General features: G+C 37.2%; 1 protein-coding gene across 30 annotated transcripts in view; it reads right to left on the bottom strand.

Annotated features, from left to right (window-relative positions):
- ERC1 (ELKS/RAB6-interacting/CAST family member 1) overlaps positions 1-23,116 on the bottom strand; it is a 545,178-nt gene that overhangs the window by 78,948 nt on the left and 443,114 nt on the right. For 19 of the 30 annotated variants that reach the window (XR_012017867.1, XR_012017869.1, XM_072799507.1 and 16 more), the window contains one exon: positions 13,027-13,125. Coding sequence is in view for 17 of the 30 variants with exons in the window: in XM_072799507.1 (XP_072655608.1) it covers positions 13,027-13,125 (99 nt within the window). In the remaining 13 variants the exon portion in view is untranslated. Of the gene's footprint in view, positions 1-9,897; positions 9,936-11,445; positions 11,513-13,026; positions 13,126-22,934; positions 23,024-23,116 lie in introns of those variants that run through there. The other 11 variants (XR_012017870.1, XR_012017874.1, XR_012017871.1 and 8 more) reach the window with 3 other exon arrangements.

The following is a 23,116-nucleotide window of genomic DNA, read 5'->3' as shown; positions in this document are numbered from 1 at the left end:
CCCCCTTGGAGGCCTTTGTTCCTTTATGTCTTTTTCCCCGTCTTCCTACCTTGATAGATGCGCGAACTCTTCTCACTGTAGCATTCCAGCTGGTCTCTCTTTGAATCTCAGGCCGAATTCATAGATTTTCAGGATAATTTGAAGGTTTTCTAGGTAGTTTGGTGGAGACAGGTGATTTGGAGACCCTACTCCTCCGCCATCTTGCTCCTCCCCCTGATTTGAAAGACTTAAAGTTAAGATGTCAACTGTTCCCAAATTGATTTACAGAATCAATACAACCTCAATACCCCTCCTGCAGGATTTGTCATAGAAACTGACAAATTGAAATTTATATGAAAATACAAACAACCTGAAATAACTAAAACACCTTTAAAAAGATTAACAATTGGGGGATCCCTGGGTGGTGCAGCGGTTTAGCGCCTGCCTTTGGCCCAGGGCGCGATCCTGGAGACCCGGGATCAAATCCCACGTCAGGCTCCCGGTGCATGGAGCCTGCTTCTCTCTCTGCCTGTGTCTCTGCCTCTCTCTCTCTGTGTGACTATCATAAATAAATAAAAAAAATTAAAAAAAAATTAACAATTGGAAAGAGACTATCTGACTTTAACACGTTATAAAACTATAATGGTTAAGACAGTGTGGTAATATAGATCAAATTAAATGATGAAAGAAAATAGAAGGCACAAACATAGATACATATTTATATCTTTTTTTTTTTTTTTTTTTTTTTTTTTTTTACAAAGGTGCACAGAAATCCATGGAGACAGGACGGTATTTAAGAACAATTGGATATACATTCGGGAAAAAAAGAACCTTGACTCCTACCTTAATATACACCAAAATTAATTTGAGATGGGTTATAGAAATAAACATGGAAACAAAACAATAGTGTCTGGAAAAAGGAAAAAAACAGGGGGAAATATTTTAGCTCTTACATGTTATGCAAAAGTTTCTTAGAACCCAGAAAGCAATAACCATTAAAAACTTCAACAGATTAAAGACTTCTGATAATGAAAAGGCACCACTGAAAAACTGAATACACAAGCCACAGACTAGGAGAAAATATTTGCAAAATATTTTTCTCAAAAAGGACTGGTAGCTAAGCCATATAAAGAATGCCTATAACTTAATATTAAGATAAAATCCAATTAAAAATACACATCGGAGCAGATGCTTCAGAAAGGACTACATACAAACAGCCACTCAACACACAGTGATGACAAAGTGTTCATCACTAATCAGTAGCAGAATTAAAATGAAAACCACAATGAAATACCTCTACACAGCCATAAAAATGGTCAAAATTAAAAATATGGAAAGTATCAAATGTTAGAAAGATATGAAGCAACCAGAACTCCTATTTGTTGCTGATGGGAGCATTAAATGATATAACCACTTTGAAAAAGTAGCAGTTTCTTATAAAACTCAATACATAACTATGATGTAACTAAGGCAAGTCTATTTGTAGGTAGTTACCCCAAAAAATAAAAGCATATGTCCGCCAAAAGACATGTGTAAGAATGTTCATAGTAGCTTTATCCATAATTGTCCCAAACTGAAAACAGGCCAGATTATTCAAGAGATCCAAATAAACTGTGATCAGTCATCACACAATGGGATACTACTCAGCAATAAAAATGAATGAGTTTAATTCCAGTATAGTTAACATACAGTGTTATAATAGTTTTAGGTGTACAATATAGTGATTCAACAATTCTATGCATTACTCACTGCTCATCATAAGTGTGTACTCTTAATCTCCTTTTATTTCACCCATCCCCTACCCATCTCCTCTCATAATCATCAGAGTGTTTTCTGTAGTTCAGAGTCTGTTTTTTGGTTTCTCTCTTTTTCTTTATTCATTTTTTGTTTCTTAAATTTATACATATTAGTGAAATTATATGGTATCTGTCTTTCTCTGACTGGCTTTTTAAGCTTAGCCTTATACTCTCTAGTTTCATCCATGTTGCTGCAAATGACAAGATTTCATTCTTTTTTATGGCTGAATAATATTCTGTCACACACACATATCTTCTGTATCTATTCATCTTTTGATGGACACTTGGGTTGCTTCCATAATTTAGCCATGGTAAATAATGCTGCAATAAACAGAAGGACACATATATCCCTTCAAATTAGTGTTTCTGTATTCTTTGGCTAAATACCTAGTAGTATGATTACTGGATCATAGGGCAGTTATATATATTTTTTCCATGCCCAGCATTGAGCGTAAGGTGGGGCTTGAACTCATGACCCTGATATTAAGACCTAGCTGAGATCAAGAATCAGATGCTCAACTGACTGAGCCACTCAGGAGCTCCTGGTGGTTCTGTTTTTAGTTTTTGAGAAATCTCCAATACTGTCTTCCACATTGGCTGCACAAGTTTGCATTCCCACCAAGAGAGCATCAGGTTTCCTTTTTTCCCCATATTCTCATCAACACTTGTTATTTTCTGACCTTTTGATTTTAGTCATCCTGGCAGGTGTGAGGTGATATCTCACTGTGGTTTTGATTTGCATTTTCCTCATAATGAGAGATGTTGAATATCTTTTCATGTGTCTGTGGGCTATCTGGATGTCTTCTTTGGAGAAATATCTATTCATGTCTTCTGCCATCTTTTAATTGGATTATTTGTTTTTTTGGTGTTGAGTTAGGTCTAAGTTCTTTACATATTTTGGATATGTAACACTTTATCAGATATGTCATTTGCAAATATCTTCTTCTTCTATTCAGTAGGTTGTATCTTAGTTTTGTTGGCTGTTTCCTTTGCTGTGCAGAAACTTTTAATTTTGATGTAGTCCCAATAGTTATTTTTGCTTTTGTTTCCTTTGCTTCAGGAGACATATCTAGAAAGATGTTGGTACAGCTGATGTCAGAGAAATTACTGCCTGTGCTCTCTTAGTGGATTTTTATGGTTTTGGGTCTCACATTTAGGTCTTTAATAAAAAAAAAAAAAAAAAAAAAGAATGAATTTTAAATGTAAAAGTAGTTTTACACAAGAGTACAGACTATACGATTCCATTTATATGGGGTTCTAGAACAGAAAACTAATTTATGTCAAACAAACAAAAACATTAACTGTGTCTGTAGGTGTAAGAGTAGGTACAGACTGGGAAAAGGCAAGAGAAAATTTTCTTGGGAGATGTTAATGTTCTGTATCAGGAGTGGGCAAACTTCAATGGGCAAAAGCTGCCATCGTTTTTTGTATGCCTACCGGCGAAGAATAGTTTTTGCATTTTCTAATGGTTGGAAAAAACTATTTTATGATATATGAAAATTCTTCTTTTTTTTTAAAGATTTTATTTTTTATTTATTCATGAGAGACACAGAACGAGAGAGAGAGGCAGAGACACAGGCAGAGGGAGAAGCAGGCCCCATGCAGGGAGCCCGATATGGGACTCAATCCCGGGTGTCCAGGATCACACCCCGGGCTGCAGGCGGCACTAAACCGCTGTGCCACCGGGGCTGCCCGATATATGAAATTCTATGAAATAAATCTCAGTAGCTATAAATAAAGCTTTACTGGAACAGAGCCATTCTTAATAATCACTTATTGTCCACTGATGCTTTCTCACTCCAGTGACAGACTAGGACCCTACAACATCAGAACTAGATGTAGTTGCTACAGAGACCTTAATATTTACTATGTGACTTTTTTTTTTAAGTAGGCTCCATTACCAGTGTGGAGTCCAATGCAGGGCTCAAACTTACAACTATGAGATCAAGACCTGAACCAAGATCAGGAGTCAGATACTCAACAACTGAGCCACCCAGGTACCCATCCTATGTGATTCTTAAAAAAAAAGTTTGCCTACTCCTTCTTTATTCAATAGGGGTTTAGGTTACATAAGTATGCATATATATTTGTAAAAAATCATAGAATAGTATAACTTAAGACTTGAGCATTTCAATTAAAAAAAATCCATAAACTTATTTTGGACTTTATTATTTATTTATTTATTTCTTAAGATTTTATTTATTTATTCATGAGAATACACAGAGAGGAGACAGAGAGAGGCAGAGACACAGGCAGAGGGAGAAGCAGGCTCCATACAGGGAGCCCAACATGGGACTCGATCCCGGGTCTCCAGGATTAGGCCCTGGGCTGAAGGCAGCGCTAAACCGCTAAGCCACCCGAGCTGCCCTATTTTGGACTTTAATTAATACTCAGGGGGTGATGTATATAAGTGTTTCTTTTTTTTTTTTTTTTTTTTGTAAAGATTTATTTATTTATTCATGACAGAGAGAGAGAGAGGCAGAGACACAGGAGGAGGGAGAAGCAGGCTCCATGCTGGGAGCCCGACGCGGGACTCGATCCCAGGACTCCAGGATCACGCCCTGGGCCAAAGGCAGGCGCCAAACCGCCGAGCCACCCAGGGATCCCCATGTTTCTTAACTTACTTTGAAGTAATGAAAAAATGATATCAACTGACGTGTAAGATGGAAAGATATATGATACATACAACAAAATCTTAGAGACTAGTTTTTTTTTTTTTTAAAGATTATTTATTTATTTATTCATGAGAGACACAGAAAGAGAGGCAAAGAGAAAGGCAGCAAGAGAAGCAGGCTCCATGCAGGGAGCCTGATGTGGGCCCAGGCCCTGGGCTCAAGGCAGATAAGGTCAGCTTCATTAAAATAAAACTTCTATGTGAAAGACAATCTCAAGATTTAAGACAAGCTACACTTTGGGAGAAGATACCTGCAAAAGACATATTTGATAAGGAACTATTGTCCAAAATATACAAATAATTCTTGAAACCCAACAATAAGAAAACAACACTTTAAAAAAAATTGGGTCAAAGACAAAACCTTAACATGTACCTCACCAAAGAAGATATACAGATGGAAAATAAGCACGTGAAAAGATGCTTCACATAATACGTCTTCAGAGAAATACAAAACTAGTGAGATGCCACTACACATCTATTAAAATGACCAAAATCCAGATAACACCAAATGCTGCCAAGAATAACACAGACTCATTCACTGTTGGTGGGTATGCAAATCCTAATAGTCACACTTTAGAAGACTATGGCAGTTTCTTGTTTATAAAATGAAACCTAGGGATCCCTGGGTGGCGCAGCGGTTTAGCGCCTGCCTTTGGCCCAGGGCGTGATCCTGGAGACCCGGGATCGAATCCCACGTCGGGCTCCCGGTGCATGGAGCCTGCTTCTCCCTCTGCCTGTGTCTCTGCCTCTCTCTCTCTCTCTCTCACTGTGTGCCTATCATAAATAAAAAAAAAAAAAAAAAAAAAAAAAAAAAAAAAAAAGAAACCTACTCTTACTATATAATCCTGTAATCTGTGATCCTTGGTATTTATCTAAAGGAGGTGAAAATTTACATCCACACAAAAACCTGCAACACAGAAAGTAGGCAGTATACCTAGGACAAAGAAGGAACTAGCTAAGACATTTCTGAGGAGAGTATACACGAAATGCTATCTATTAAACTGGAGTTTACCTGGTGTAAGTATAGTTTGAATCCTTCTCACCCAATTCCCTATTTAAAGGAACAAGAGAACTAAGAGGAAAAAAAGAGAATGCAGTAAGAGAGGAAGGGAGGCAGAAAGGGAGATGGGTATTATGCTGTAAACTGTCAACATGTGTCTTCATTATGTAAACTTCATGTAAAGTTTATGTAACTTACATGCCTTCATGTAAACTTCAACGCAACTTCAACAGGTTGCAGACATTAATGATTAACATTAATCAAGCAACCATGACATACGGAGACAGTTTTAAAGGCTTTTTATTATATCATTTAATCACCCAATTAATCATTTTATTTATATTATATCATGTAATTACCCAATAACCCAACGAGGTAGGTATATTGTTCCCATTTTACAAATGAATAAAGTAGATACACAGAGGTTTGGAACCAGGCAATCTGGTCCAAAAGCCTACATTCTGACTAGGACCCTACAACATCAGAACTAGATGAAGAGGCAATCAACTCAGAACACAGGGATTCAGACAATGTCCAGAGGAAGCTGACTGCTATTTTATTCTTTTGTAAAATTCAATATGAATTGTTCTTGTGAGATACTCATATTTGCAGGTTTTTAAAATTTGAATTATGGCTACTCTATATTAAAACAGAAATGCGGGTGGGACATAACCATGAAAAAATAAAGGGACAATGACACCCTCTATTCTAGCAAGTCTGGGTTTCTTTTCTTTTCTTTCTTTTTTTTTTTTTAATTGAGGATCAGAGATACTTCATTTTTCTTTTTTAAAGATTTTATTTATTTATTCATGAGAGACACACACAAAGGGGATCCCTGGGTGGCACAGCGGTTTGGCGCCTGCCTTTGGCCCAGGGCGCGATCCTGGAGATCTGGGATCGAATCCCATGTCGGGCTCCCGGTGCATGGAGCCTGCTTCTCCCTCTGCCTGTGTCTCTGCCTCTCTCTCTCTCTCTCTCTCTCTCTCTCTCTCTGTGTGTCTCTCTCTCTCTCTCTCTCTCTCTGTGTGTCTCTCTCTCTCTCTTTTTATATATATATATATTTTTTTCTTTATTTATTTATGATAGTCACACACACAGAGAGAGAGAGAGAGAGGCAGAGACACAGGCAGAGGGAGAAACAGGCTCCATGCAGGAAGCCCGACGCGGGACTTGATCCCAGGTCTCCAGGATCATGCCCTGGCTGAAGGCGGCGCTAAACTGCTGAGCCACCCCGGCTGCCCAAAGGCTGGGTTTCTACACTGACCGCTTCTTCTTTTTAGGGTCTTCCTTCAAATTGGTTCCCATCTAAAATTCTTTTTTCAGAAGCCTTCCATCCACCTCAACTTTATCCAACCTTCAAGATCCACTTCTTGTTCCTAATCTCTACAGTTCCAAATTTGTCACCAGATTTCTGGGTAGTTATATTTATAAAAAAAAAATATCAGTAAAGTGAGGTCAGAAATCCACTTAAGTTCCTTTTATAAAGGAAATCCCTTACTGTTTTGTTATTTTCCTACACAGGAATACAATTCAATTCAACACACTTCTACCAAGTGTCTATTATGTCCAAAGAACTTTAAAGTAGAATATTCCTTCTTTTTTAATTATGGTATAATGTAAAGGGCACGGGATCTGATGTCAGTCCTGGGTTTAAATGTTTTCCACCTGTTACCTGTGAATCTTGGAAAATTACTTAACTTCCATGAACTCTGTTTCCTCATTTATAAACATCTTAGAGTGGTTGTGAAAACTAAATATGGGGTAAGAGATATGAAAGTGGCCCATAGTGTTTAACAGATGTTACTTTCCTCTGCAATTAGGATCCTCCCGCTTGCTAAATTCTAATGGCTTTTCCAGGGTTTTAAAGAAAGAAGCATTTTGCTAAAATCTCTGATCCACTTCTGAAAATACAAGGTCAAATTCTTTCTTGCCTGTTAAGTCAAAAACTGATCCTGGTATTGGTCCAAACTGTTTAAACAGCTGGTCCAATAAACAATTTGGACCACACTGACAAAACATTCTAATTCACTACACCAATCAATTTTGTAACATCTTAATCTAATACTTCCCTTCTAGAGACATATTCTCTGGAGATTTAAGAGATTTCCACTGTAGTACTAATCAAGAGAATACTTTCAGGATGTTTCAAGCTGATAAGATTATGTGGACAACCCAACTAGGACACACCATAAGGAAAAGGAAATGCCAAAAGAAAAAGAGACTTGTTTTTAAAACACTTGTTGTAAAAGCTTAACACTGATATCATCTCTAATTAAAAAAGAAAAGGTTCATAACACACTGGTTCAAATCATGTTTTGAGAGCTTTAGTGCTGATCTAATAGTCCTGCAACTCATTTCCAGATTTTAGTCAGTGGGATGGTGTGATACCAAGACCAACTGTTAAACCTCGTGACAAGTACATCCTTTATTGGAGGGGTCTGGTGCTAGTCTACAAAGTGCTTCCACAGAATGAGGTCCACAAAGAACACATGGCCATGGTACCTCTTCTTGATGGCTATGTACCACACACTACTAGCAGAAAAGTTTCCACCTGAAAGATGTTCAGTTTTCAAGTAGAAAAAATTTCTGAATTATACTCTTTTTTTATTTAGCATGAAATTACAGAAGCTAGATTCTCTGACTTACTTATGACTTTCCTTTGAATTTTTAACATTTCTCTCTACAAGTCTTTTGTTTCTAGACACTTCCTATCTTCCCTTTCAAAACTTCCCTTTCTTGTACTAGTAATATTTATATTAAAGCTAACAGCTAATTCAATGCTCCTAGTTTCAATATAAACATTACTGTTTCTTCTCTGGATCTCATGAATTTAGAAGTTAATTAATTCAATATATACTTAGGAGGGCCTACTGGATACCAGGCATTGTTCTAGATGATAGAAATATAAAAGCAAACATATTAAAGTCCCTGTTCCCAATGGGCCTACATTCTACTATTAAAGGAACACAGAAAGAAAAAAAAAAACAACAAAAAACAGGGACGCATGTGTGGCTCAGTCAGTCAAGCATCTGCCTTCAGCTCAGGTCATGATCTCAGGATCCTGGGATTGAGCTTCTGGCTTCGGGCTCCCTGCTTGATGGGGAGTCTGTTTCTCCTTCTCCCTCTGCTCCTCCCCCTGCTCATGTCCTTGCTCTGTCTCTCTCTCTCTCTCTCACAAATAAATAAATACATACAATTAAAAAAAAAAGAAAACAGATTAAAAGGATAGACAGTAGCAGGGACACATTTCACATGGATTTTCTATAGGTTGAGGGGAGAGAGAAGGGACTCTCATGCTTTCTAACTGGAGGTAACACTCGCTTTATTCTGTGTGTCTCAGGAGGGTTACCTGACAGCAAATTCTTTCAAAGAAAGTTTCAATGAATACATTTCTTTTATAGAAAAATTCAAGGTGTTTCTTAAGGAAAAAAATTCCTCAGCATATAAGAGATTAAAATTTTGGTGATTAAAAAGGAGATAAAATCATCAATATGTCTTAGATCAGCTACTAGTTCCTCTTTTCAGACCACAGAAATGCCTGGGGGCCTTAACATCACATCTAAATCCTCTTATTTATTTATTTATTTATTTATTTATTTATTACACCCTTACCTACAGAATGGGGGCACTGGACTAGATATTAATAGTCCTTCTCCCTCTCTGTCCTTCCTCCTTCTCACACTCTCTCTCAAAATAAAATAAAATAAAATAAAATAAAATAAAATAAAATAAAATAAAATAAACCCATTTTTACAAAAAACTGGGGTTCAAAGATTGAGTTAATTTCCCTAGGCCACAAAGAATGTGGAGGAGTCGAGATGCAAAGTTATATGTGGTCTGGCTCCAGAGTTTATGCCTCTAACAAACAATTCATCTACTTCTCACAACAACCTCCATTTGAAAGATGAAGAAATTGAAGTATGAGGAGGCTAAATACTTTGTTCAAAGTCACAAGCTAATACACTGGGGTGGTATGATCCCACCAGAGGCATTCTGCTCCAAAGCCTAGACTCTTAACCATTATGTTCTCCCACTTCTTGTGAAATTGCCTAGACCCTTTTAGCTCTATACTTCTAGGATTCAATTCCTGTCTCAGTATTGATTATATCCAGTAAGACTGCTTTGCTGACATATATATATATATACTGTGTTACAAAATGTTTTAGATGTAAAACATTATTTATATTCTTAAGTTTGATAAGGTAAATCATCAATTTCAAAAATTTGAAATTTTCTTAGAATTCTGCAATGTTTTAGGAGTCACTCATGCATTTAAGGTAAAACCCTTATGATATTATGACATTTATAGCACATTTTAAAAACGTGAAAGATCATATCATAGGAACTCCAGTTAAGGCCAGCTAATTACAACTGCACTGTGTTAAATCCATGGCAGTTAATATTTTCGTGCAATAAGCTCAATAGTGCAATAATTGAAAAAAACCCACCCAAATCAATAGCATTTGAACTCTTGATAGGAGTCACTCTATTAGGGAAGAAGAGAAAATAAAATGGAGACTTTAGGAACAAGTCTATGTGTAGGTTTGTTCATTTTTCAGTCTCCTGGTGAAGTTATCTATGGGCCTTCTTTCCTGTAACATTAACCTGTTTCTTCTGATTGGCTAGAAACGGTATACAACCAATATAATTACTTCCAACTAAGGCATGCCAAGAAGCTCCTATGTTCTGCCAAAATAGACAAGGCAGGTTCTTTTAGCAGGAAGGGACTGGTATTCTCTATACAACTACTGTATAGCCTGCACATCCTTCATGATGATAAATAACTACCCTTGCAGAGGGGAGTGTAAATAAAGAGAATTAACACATGAACTTGCTCAGCTTTAGCTTTGGCATGCAATGCTTTAACCCAAATAGCTTTTTGGCTGGTATACATTTTGCCTTGTACACCGTCAGGATAAAGTCATTTGGAAAGAATCCCATCTTCACAGTATATGCCCCTTTGTACAACTTACCTCATCATCCTTCTTGGCTGTGTTTGCTAGTGAGAGATCTACACATGTCCTCATCATTTTAAGAAGTATAACACCAAGATACAGACTTTTCAGGGAGAACTGACTCCAAAAGAGTGAGATCACCAATAAGCAAGGGCAGTGAATCCAGGGAGTGCAAGGCCACCAATATGTGTGAACTTATTAATTGTAATTATTATTTTTTCTAAGAAAAGGATTTCCTTAGTCAAACCTCCAGGGCATCAGATCAAAGGGAGATACTGCCACAGCTGGACTATATTTTCTAGCCAATTGGCCTGGAAAGGAGAATCTAGACAGTGTCCTGGCAACTGTTTAACACAGCAGCAATCCATAAAAGAGAGGATAAAGAATTCTTTAGACTGACTTTTTAAAAGGTCTTCCTTTACTTCTTTACTTTTTATTTTTAAGGATAGTTTGAGAGTAATGCCAAAGCCCTAGGGGATGTCCTTAGTAGGCACTCTATAAGAACCACTGACCTTGAGAATTCAGAGAATCCTTTTATAGATAGAATCCAAAGGTTTCAGTTCACAGTACAATTTTTTTAAAGACATATATTTATAATTAATTATCATGAAAAGTAGACCTCAAGCCTACTGGCAGAATATTTGAACAATTTTCTAGTTCCAGTTTGATGCAAGTCACTATAAACCTTACCAGGACACTGTAATATAACACTAGATAAGGTAGTTTATAAATAAGATCAAAACAGGACAAATTTAAATATATGCCCTGGAAGTTCTCCCAAAAATGTAAAAAAAGAAATTATAAAAGTGACTATTAACACACAAAAAGAAAAAAAAAAAAAAGGCCATAAAACCCAACCCCACTATGTCAGAAGCATAGCAATACACACAGGAATCAGGTGAAAATCAGAAAACAGAAAGCACACCAAACAATTTCATGAATTACAGAGAAACAGGATGTGAGAATGATTGTGTAAAAAAAAAAAAAAAAATTGAAAGCAAACAATAAACATTTCTAGAGTTAAGGAAAGGTGTTTCTCACCGTTCTGAACAAAATGGCTGAACTAAGAGCATCTGATTGGCTATGCCCATATACCCTCCTCCTCATCCTAGGGAAGAGAGATGACAAAGGGAACAATGCCCCAGAGCAGCATGGGAATGAAAAAGAGTTGGTTAGTATTTAAAACAAAGACATAAGCATAATGTAGTAGAAGAAAATGGTCTCTAACTTCTTGACTCTTTTATATTAGATTCGAATTCCCTAAATTCACTAACCTACCCAAATTAGTAATTAGTTTGCCATTACACTTCTACTCTTCCTACCTTTCCAAGACACTATCTCTAATCCAGGGCTGGATCTGGGCAAAATTACAAGGTTGGAGGCTTTTCTTTATTTTGCCTTTTCTTCAAACTTTCCTTGGTTTTTTTTTTTTTTTTTTCTTTTTTTTTCTTCCCACTACTCCCAGGCATCTGATTCCTTATATTTATTCATTATCAAAACCTGTTTCAAGGTTAGGATCTAATACTCATCTTATGTACACTGGCATAAATTTACTTCTGAGTATCAGGAACAGGCACAGACAGCAAAATGATTTCTTGGCAAAGAAAGACTCCTGACATCAGGTAGACAGTTCTGCATTCTGCCTACATTAAGACTGGTATTGTTTTTCCCTTTTTAAAATGTAAGGCTTGCCTCAACTGGCATAGTAAATGTCATAATACTGTGACTATACCTTCTGAATCTTGGAAAAAATTGCAATTTGGATATTGTTGCTGCTCTCATCTGCAATATTTCTTCTTCTAAGACAATGCCATGGCTATCATTCAGTGGAGATATTTAGTGGGGGAGTTGCCCTTGACTCTTTAGTCATATGGATGTAATTACTTAACTATTATTTTTTCCCCTTCAGCTATATATTTTAAGATTGAGTGTGATGGAGATGTTGAAATTTGATTTTTGGCAATGGGATATGAGGTAATCTGTTCACCACTCTCCCCATCCATCATTTTCAAGATCTTGGGAGAGTTCCCTTCTTCCAAAAGATTGGAGTTGAATATGGTTCCCTTCAGACTCATCAATGCCTTTTTTGCATTGACGAAAAGTTGAAGGCTACAATTTTCCTTGAGAATAATAAACACTGCAGGGATCAATCAAGGAAATGGGAAAGAAGAAATTTTCACTCTTCATAACAGGTGATGATCAGAGATTTAAAATTCTGCAACCAAACAACAGTTATCTCTAAACAGAGCTGTGTCTTATTGAGCTCACAATGAAAGAGTCTTTTTTTTTTTTTTTAATAAGGCATTGTTTTAACAGGAAAAGTAGGACACTTACAAATTAGTATGTATTTCTGAGGTTAATTGTTTTTTCTCAACCCAATTCAAGGATTCCTTATAGTCCTCAAATCTTTTGAGTATCTCCTCTTAAAATAATCAGAATCGTCTAGCACCACCTTCCTGTACAGAAATTAAATCTGTGTTTAAAAACACGAGTAAGGAGACTTCAGAAACGGATTATTTTTATTTTTCTAAACTTATAGTCTGGAATCTGTAACATGCTAGCATAAAATACATGAAAATAAAAGCACATTTATTTTTATAAAACATTCAAGAGCAGTCTTACCTGGTCTGGGGAGGGTTTATGATTGGTTTGATTGGAATGGGAGGATTTGAAGTGGTCATCCTCATAATTGTCAGCCATTAGCTTCATGCGATTTTGTGTCTAAGAGGAAAAGATTTATGAAATTAAACTGCGATAAAATTTCTGTGATACACTGTAAAGTAACAAGTGCCTTAAACTAATTCTGTCTGAAACAAAATTAAACAGGATTTCTGAAGAATCAGGGGAAAAAATGTAGGCACTGCTTTGAACAGAATTGTGTACTACCCCCCGCCCCTTCATGTTCAAGCCCTAATCCTCAGTGTAAATATATGGGGCTAGAGACTTTAGGAGGCAATTAAGGTTAAATGAGGCCATAGGATGGGGCTCTAATCTGATAGGACTGTGGCCTTTTAAGAAGAGGAAGAGAGATCATTCTCATTCTCTCTCATTCTCATTCATTTAAGCTCTCTCTCTTTTTTTCTCTCTTTGATATGGGAGGAGACAATAAGAAGTTGGCTTCTGCAAGCTCGGAAGAGAGCTCACATCAGGAACTGAATCACCTGGCACCTTGATCTTGGACTTCTCAGCCTCCAGAAATTCCTGTTGTTTAAGCCATCCAGTCTATGTTATTTTGTTATGGCAGCCCAAGCAAACTAAGACAGGCACTTAAATTAGTACAGAATTTTTGAGGGAAAGAGTAATCTCCCCCAATCAAGCCCTCTATGCAGTGTTTGCTTTATTTTTAAAAATAGAGACAGAATTATTTTTTAAAATAAAGACAAAATTATTGCATACATAGGATAGGACTCTGTAACTCTATTTTTTCACTTCATGATATGCAGGACTCGTATTTCCACATTACTACGGGAACTACTCATTTTTTAAACAACTATTCCATTTTGGGAGATGTTATATAACATACAGACCATAAATATTGGAGGAAAAAGTTATTACCTGTAAATGAAATGATTATACACCTAGAAAATCTAAGAGAATTAACTGAAAAACTATTACAACTTATAATAAAGTTGAGTAAAATGGTGAGATGCTACAACGATAAAATTCAATAATTTTTCTGTACATCATCTATAAACATTCAGGTTTCCAAAATAAGTCAGAGGTTCTGAAATTCTCTTCAACCCTAGGCTAGAAGATTATTATCCCATTGTCTTTTCTCCACGCTTACCAAAAGGAGAACTGGATTGGTGATTTTGTATGATCTGTTAATACAAGGCCTGAATAAATGAATGAAATATATATATATATATATATATATATATATATATACACACACACACACACACACACACACAATGTATATACATACATAAATGTATTATATAAATATAAAAATAAATGTAGAGGCTGCTTTTAGGCAACAGGCTTGGGCAATGGAACTTGAGTGAGACGAATGGCACACAGCAAGGGCCCATAGCGACCACCCATCACTGGGTTGATGCAAACTGGCTCATTAAGCAACCCACCTTGAAATAGCCACAGGCCATAACTAACCATGGGCTACTTATAACCAGGCACAGTTATCAAAAAGGAGAAAATCCAATACATTTCCATACCTCCTCACTCTGCCCTATAACTTATCCCTCATCACTGCCTTGTTACAGTCTCTCCTTTGCTGTTCTGCTGCAGTATATTCAATAAATTTCTTTCTTTGTACTGCTTCGGGTGAATTCTTTTACTGCCTATGCCACTGGCCCTTCATCTGATTGGGATGCCCTACAATTCATATATGCATAAACCAAATAGCAACATATATATTGCACTAACAAAATATTGCCAAAACTGAAAGTTTTAAAAAGCACTGAAAATAAACTTGCTAATATTAGGTGATTTACAAATGCTCACTGTTGGGACGCCTGGGTGGCTCAGCAGTTGAGCATCTGCCTTCAGCCTAGGGCGTGATCCTGGGGACCCGGGATCGAGTCCCGCATCGGGTTCCCTGCATGGAGCCTGCTTCTCCCTCTGCCTGTGTCTCTGCCTCCCTCTCTCTGTGTCTCTAATGAATAAATAAGTAAAATATTAAAAAAAATGCTCACTGTAGATAATTGAAAAATTAGAAAAAAATCACCTGTAAATCCCTCTCTGAAAATAATCACTCTTACTATTTAGGTGTATCCATTCAGCCTCTTCCTTATGAACATAAAAAGTTGCATATTCTTCTGATTTTTTTCCTCTATTTGTTCCCTATTTCTACTACAATATGATATTTTTTAAAAAAGATTTATTTATTTTAGAGAAAGAGAGCAAGCAAGCAGGAAAGAGACACAGAGGGAGAGGGAGAGAGTCTTAAGCAGAATCTATGCTGAGCATGCAGCCCAATGTGGGACTTGATCTCTTGACCCAGAGATCACAACCTGAGCCGAAACCAAGAGTTGGATGCTTAACTGACTATGCCACCTATGTGCCCCAATACGGTATTTTAAAAATTACTATATTTTATAGTGTATTTTGATAGCTGGTACAACAAGTTGTCCTTCTCCTCTACCAATTCTGCTTTGTCAAAATTTGATTGGGTATTTTTAACACATTTTCTTCCCTAGATTAAAAGCACTTTGCTTAGTTCCATGAGAAAGTTTATAGAAATTTTTCTTTGGTATTTTTTCATGTAATAATGCATGAGTAAGGGTTTAAGAGGCAAACGGCCTGGGTCTGAATTTTAGTTCTGCTCTTACCAGATATCTAAGTTTGGGGAAGCTACTTAAGTGCTCTGAGCTTTAGTTTATTTACTTTTAAAATGAGGATAACAATACTTTATAAGACAGTTATGAGGATCAACTGAGTTAATGCAAACACTTAGAAAGGTGCCTAGCATAAAATACACACTAATTTAGCATCATCATTACTATGAACATTCTTTATCATGTCATTATTATTCTAGAGTCTGTTGAAAATGGCAGAATAGGAGGACCTGAAGCTCACCTTGTCCCAGGAACACAAATAGATAACTATCAAATCCTCCTAAATACCCTAAAAATCAACCTGAAGACTAAGAGAACAAACTTCACAAATAAAGGGAGAAAAGAGGCCATCCTAAAGAATGTAGGAGGTACAGAGATGTGGTTTAGGGGAGAAAGGGATTGCAGGTGCTGCAGAGTGAAGGGAGAGGGAGAAAGAGAGAGAGAGAGAGAGAGAGAGGGAAAAATAAACAAAGAGAATGTTTCCCAAAGCCATTGGCTTGGAAAATGAGGGACTGAATTTTTGAGTTCTTACAACCAGCAGGGCTTACAGCCTGGAGTTTTAAATGTCAGCAGGCTTGCTCAGGATAGAGCCCCAAGGGCATTTCACTGCTCCTGGAGAGAAGCAAACAACCTGGGGGCAGACAGCCTAGAAACCACAATCTGAAAAACACCTGGGGTGCACAGGGGCCCGATTATAGAGTGCATCCCTGGGAGCAGCATTCAGAGGAAGCCCCTCTGGGAACAAAGAAGCTGGCTGGTGCCATTTTCCTTCCTGGCCCCTCCACATAAAACAGAACCACCTGTGAGAAGCAGCACAGGGCCTATACTGGTTGCCTAACTTGCTTACTAGTGTAAGCCCCACCAACCTGTGCTCTGTGGCAGGACTGCCCTTCTCAGTCATGCTTGCCCCAGTCCTAGTGCAGTGGGTTCCTCTCCCAAAAATCCATGCCCACATCACATCTCATAACTAGAGAATTTTGTAGGGCCTCAGTTCTGGTGGAGTTGGTGTCGGATCTCATTTCACAAGCAGACTACCATAGAGCTGGTTAAAACTTGCCATATTCAGGCCAGGAACCAAACATTGCTCACAGCAAGCAAGGAGAGCCTCTGCAGACCATGGGCCTGAAGGATAGAGGAGCCAAAACACAAGAGCAGAGTACATGCAGCAGGTACCAGAGACAGTCCCTGAAGTTCCAGGCCTGGGGCACTATACGGCCTCTTTTTCATAAGGCCATTACTCTCAGGAGCAAGAGATATAACTAGCTTTTCTAACACAGAGAAGAAAGCAGAGACTTAGACAAAAATGTCAAGACAGAGAAATTTATCCCAAATGAAAGAACAAGATAAGGCCATGGCCAGAAATCTAGGTGAAACAGATATAAGTAACTGGTCTAATGGAGAACTTAAAGCAATAGTCATAAGGACATAGGATACTCACTAGGTTCGAGAAAAGAATAGAGGACATCAGTGAAACCCTTATCACAGAGATAAAAGAGTTAAAAAAAATCAGTCAGAGATGAAGAATGCAACAAACAAAATTGGAAACAGGCTAATGCAATGACTAACAGGCTGAAAGAATCAAAGTAACGAACTAGTGACCTAGAAGACAAAGCAGCGGAAAATAATGAAGTGGAACAAAAGAGAGAAAGAAAAATTATGCCACATGAGAACAGACTTAGGGAACTCAGTTATCCTATCAAATGTAGTAACATTCATATTATAGAATAAATACAAGAAAAAGAGTGAGAAAAAGGGCAGAAAATTTATTTCAAGAAATAATAGGAAAAAAACAAAGAATAGTAGGAATCTCCCTTAATCTGGGGAAGGAAACAGACATCCAGATCCAGGAGGTTCAGTGATCTTCTATCAAAATCAACAAAAGCAGGCCAACACCAACATATAATTAAATTGCAAAATATGGTGGTAAAGAAAAATTTTAAAAGCAGCAAGACAAAAGATGCCCTTAACTTACAAGGGAAAACTCATAAAGCTAGCTGGAGATTTCTTAACAGAACATACCAAGTCAGAGGGATTGGCATCATATATTCAAAATGCTGAAAGGCAGATACGTGGGTGGCTCAGTCAGTTAAGCATCTGCCTTCGGCTCAAGTCATGATTCCAGGGTTCCTGGGATCGAGTCCTGCACTGGGCTCCCTGCCTGGTATGGAGTCTGTTTCTTCCTCTGCCACTCCCCATGGCTCATGCTCATTCTCTCTCTCTTTCTCATTCAAAAGTAAATAAATAAAATCTTTAAAACAACAACAACAACAAAGTACTGAATAGGAAAAATCTGTAGCCAAGAATACTCTCTCTCCAAGGCTGTCATTCAGAATAGAAGGACAGATAGCTTCCCAGAGAAATAAAAACTAAAGGAGTTAGTAACAACTAAACCAGCCCTGCAAGAAATATTAAAGGAGACTGAGTGCAAAGGAAAGACCAAATATGACAAAGACAGGAAAAGACAGAGAAAATCTCCAGAAACAATAAAACAAGCAATATAATGGCAATAAATACATATTTGTCAATAACTGAATGTAAACAGACTACACACTCCAATCAAAAGGCATAGGGTATGCCCTAGGAATGGATAAAAAAAAATAAGACCTACCTATATGCTGCCTACAAGAGACTCATTTTATTTGTATTTTTATATATTTTTTAAAGATTTTATTTACTTAATCATGATAGAGAGAGAGAGGGGGAGGGGGGTAGAGACACAGGCAGAGAGAGAAGCAGGCTCCATGCCGGGAGCCCGATGCGGGACTCGATCCTGGGACTCCAGGATCACGCCCTGGGCCAAAGGCAGGCACTAAACCGCTGAGCCACCCAGGGATCCCCAAGATCCCCAAGAGACTCATTTTAGACTTACAGACACCTGCAGATTGAGAATGAAGGGGTGGAGAAACATTTATCATGCAAACGGATGTCAAAAGAAAACTTGAGTAGCAATACTTGTATCAGACAAACTAGATTACTTTGTTCTTGTATTATTTTTGTCCTGCCTTGATATGAGTGATGCAGGCCTCATAGAATTTTTTTTTTTTTTTAAGATCTGAGTGAGAGTAAGCAAGTGTATGTGAGCGAGAGAGCACAAGTAGGGAGTAGCAGAGGAGAAGGAGAAGCAGGGTCCCACTGAGCAGCAAGCTTGATGCAGGGCTTGATCCTAGGACCCTGGAATCATAACCTGAGCTAAAGCAGACGCTTAACCAACTGAGCCACCCAGGAGCCCTCACAGATTTTGAGTGTATTTTCTCTATTCTGTTATTTGTAAGGTTTTGATAAAGATTGTCACTATTTTTTAAAATGTTTGCTAGAATTCACCAATGATGCCATATAGTTCTTGGGCTTTTGTGTGCTGGGAGATTTATTTTTTTATTTTTATTTTTAAAAAGGTTTTATTTATTCATTCATTCATTCATTCATTCATTCATGAGAGACACAGAGAGAGAGAGAGGCAGAGACACAGGCAGAGGGAGAAGCAGGCTCCATGCAGGGAGCCTGATGTGGGACTCGATCCTGGGACTCCAGGATCATGCCCTCGGCTGAAGGCAGGTGCTAAACTGCTGAGCCACCCAGGGATCCCTGAGATTTTTTATTTTTAATTCAATTTTCATTCTTCCATTTCTTTCATGTTATTGGTCTGAGAAGATTTCTAAATTCTTAGATTAAAAATTCATGATTCAATCTTGGTAACTTGTGTGTTTTTAGGAATTACCTGTTTTTTTCTAAGCTATTTGATTTGTTAGTGTATAATTGCTTACTGTAATCTGTTATCAGACCATGTATTTCTGTGGTTATCTCTTATATTATTTTCTCTTTCTCAGATTTTGGCATTTGAGTCTTCTCTCTTTGTTTTAGTGAATGTCGTTAAAGCATTATCAGTTATATATATTTTTTAAACTCGCCATTATTTTCAATGTTATATTATTGTTTATTCTGGTCTCTATTTTATTTATCCTGATTTTCTTTGTTATTTCATTCCTATACTAAATTTCAGTCAAGTTTCTTCTTTTTCTAGTTCCTTGTGGTGTAATGTATGTTGTTTATTTGAACTTTTTTTCTTAATATAAGCATTTGTAGCATAACTTTCACTGCTTTTGCTTCATCTCCCCTAAAGGAGTACATTATTGCGATGAGCATTGACTGATGTACAGAATTATCACCACTTTTTAAAAGATTTATTTTAAAGAAAGAGGGTGGGGCAAAAGGGGAGTCAGGGGGAGTAGGGGCAAAAGGAGAGGGAGAAGGAGAAAAGCAGATTCTCTGCTAAGCATGAAGCACAGATGTGGGGTTCCATCTCATGATCCTGAGATCATGACCTGAACTGAAATCACAAGTCAGATGCTTAACCAACTGAGCCACCCAGGTGCCCCTGTATAGAACTATTAAATCATAATATTGCATCTGAAACTAATGTAACACTGTATGTTTATTAGAATTTAATAAAATAAATAATAGAAAAGGAAAACTGAACATTAAAAAAAATTAAAGAATATATTTTAAAAGTAACTTATGAATTAAAGGAGAGAAAACTGAAGTGTCTGGATGGCTTAATTAGTTAAGCACCTGCCTTCGGCCCAGGTCATGATCCCAGGGTCCTGGGATTGAGCTCCACACCTGGCTCTCTGCTCAGCAGGGAGTCTGCTTCTCCCTCTTCCTGCCACTCTGCCTACTTGTGTTCTCTGTCAAATAAATAAATAATATCTTTTAAAAAAATAAAGTAGAGGAAATCATAATGGAAACTGTAAGCTATTTATAATCAACAACAAAAATGTAAAATACAACATACCAAAACTTGAGAATCTAACTTAGTCTCAGATGAACATTTATAACCTCAAACAAACTTTGAATATGCTTATTTTAAAAAACAGTGAAGGAGTGCCTGAATGGCACAGTTGGTTAAGCGTCAGACTCTTGGTTTTGGCTCAGATTGTGATCTCAGGGTTGTGAGATGGGAGTCCCATGGTAGGGCTCTGCACTCAGTGTGGAGTCTACTTGAGTTTCTCTCTCCATCTCCTTCGGCCCCTCCCCCACATGCTCACACTCACTCTAAAATAAATAAATAAATCTTTAAAAAATAAAGTCAAGGGATCCCTGGGTGGCGCAGCGGTTTGGCGCCTGCCTTTGGCTCAGGGCGCGATCCTGGAGACCCGGGATCGAATCCCACGTCGGGCTCCCGGTGCATGGGGCCTGCTTCTCCCTCTGCCTGTGTCTCTGCCTCTCTCTCTCTCTCTCTCTCTGTGACTATCATAAATAAATTAAAATAAATAAATAAATAAAGTCAAGACAAAATAAGTTAAGCCTAAAGTAAACTGAAGAAAAAAGATAAAGGCAAATATTAGTGAACTTTAAAAGACAGAGATAAAAAAAAGAGATAACTAACAACATAAAAATCAGGTTCTTTGAAATTAGAAATAAATGTCCAGCAAAATAAATAAGACATAAACACATAGTAAAAGGAATCAAAATAGGAGAGCATAACTATAGACAGCTATTTAAAAAATCATCAAATACTATATGTATGCCAATACATTTGAATACTTAGGTAAAGGGGATACTTTTCTTAAAAAACAACTTAACAAAAATGATGTCAAAAGAAGTATCAAATAAATCAACAGTTAATGAAGAACTTGCTCTTCATTTCACTAGAGAGTAATCATTCTGTGTAATGGTGAAAGTCTGAAATGAAAACATTAAATTGAGGGACAAGAGAGGGTTATCTTTACCACTGCTCTTATTCAACATTATAATGAAAGTTCCAGCCTGGGAAATAACGATATCAAATAAAATCAAAGATATAGAAATAGTAAAGGAAAAGATAAAACAAAACTTTCAATATTTGCATTTGTTCACTGTCTAAAGTATCCATGACATCTATATGCTATGAGACAAATGACTGTTAAATCTAAGTATTAACCAATTAAAAATGTAACATGAGAAAATAAAACACAACAATAGCTGGTAGGATGTGAAGAACTTAAAAAAGTACATATTTTTCTATATGTAAATTTTCTGTGCATGAAATCACAAACTATTACTTAAGAGCACTAAAGAATAACTTCAAAATGGGAGAGATAGAACATGGTCTTAGAATCCATGATGCCATTCACATAAGTCTTAAAAGCATAGGAAGCAATGGTAGTGGTTGCTTTGGAATATATACATACACAGTACAAGTGTCCATAAAAGTAGAAGTTAGTGGTATGGAAGGTGGGAAAGGGGAAAGGATTGATGTATGTGATTTGGAATGGGTGACACAGTTATCTCTAGCAATTTTGTATTTGTTTCTTAATCTGTTTGGTGAGTATATGGATAGATATTACCATTCTCATTAAATACTATGAGTCCTATTTCCTTTTATGAATCTTATGTTCTCCAAGCTACTATTATTATTTCATTATTTTATAATTCAAAAATAATCATGGGAACCATATGTTCCTTCTACAGGCTTTAAAATTACAAGCAAAAATGTTAGTTATAAAAATTTTAAAAGTCAACAGGCTGACATGCTGTATATATTAAACTTATTCTTGCAATTAAGGGGGGGAAAGAAGAGAGTGAAAGAGACAAATAAGAACAGACTATTTAAAAAAAAAGACTATTTGAGAGAGAGAGAGAGAGAGAGAGAGTGATGAGTGATAGGGAGAGAGAGAGAGAAAGAGAGAAGCAGACTCCCTGCTGAGCAGGGAGCACTATGCAGGGATTGATCCCAGGACCTAGAGATCATGACCTGAGCTGAAGGCAGATGGTTAACTGACTGAGCCACCCCAAGAAACAGACTTTTTTTTTTAAAGATTGTATTTATTTATTCATGAGAGAGAGATACACACACACAGAGGCAGAAACACAGGCAGAGGGAGAAGCAGGCTCCATGCAGGGAGCCAGATGTGGGACTCAATACCAGGTCTCGAGGATCAAGCCCTGGGCTGAAGGCGGCACTAAACCGCTGAGCCACCTGGGCTGCCCATGACTCTGGTGTCTTAAGGAGCTCCATACTATGCTCTTCTTAAGATAAGACCAACAAACAAAAGGAGTAAATCCTCAAGTTTTACTGACATGAAAGGTACTTTATATCCAGATATTTTCCTTCTTAAACCATGCCATGTGCATGTGCAGGTAACTGAATTCTGCTGGTCATTGGGGAAAGAAAGAGAGGGAAAGAAAAAGGAAGAAATTTACTAAAATAAACTTCTTTAGTTGTAAGCGTATATCTATGCATAAAGGTATACATACCCTTTCAGAGGAAAAGGAGTTCATTGTTTATTCTGTAATCTTTTCTTTTAAGACTGAGATGTCAGTGCTCAAACAAGGTATTAGAGAAACTGTATTGGACAGAAAAATACTTAAGGTAAGAAATGGTGTATGTTAGTTATCCAAACCTAGGTATTAAAAGAATAGTGCAAGGGAACCACAAG

Source organism: Canis lupus, chromosome 25, assembly GCF_048164855.1.
Source record: "Canis lupus baileyi chromosome 25, mCanLup2.hap1, whole genome shotgun sequence".
Lineage (NCBI taxonomy): Eukaryota > Metazoa > Chordata > Mammalia > Carnivora > Canidae > Canis > Canis lupus.
Note: the sequence above shows the minus strand (reverse complement) of the source record. Positions and strands in the feature narration are given on the sequence as shown.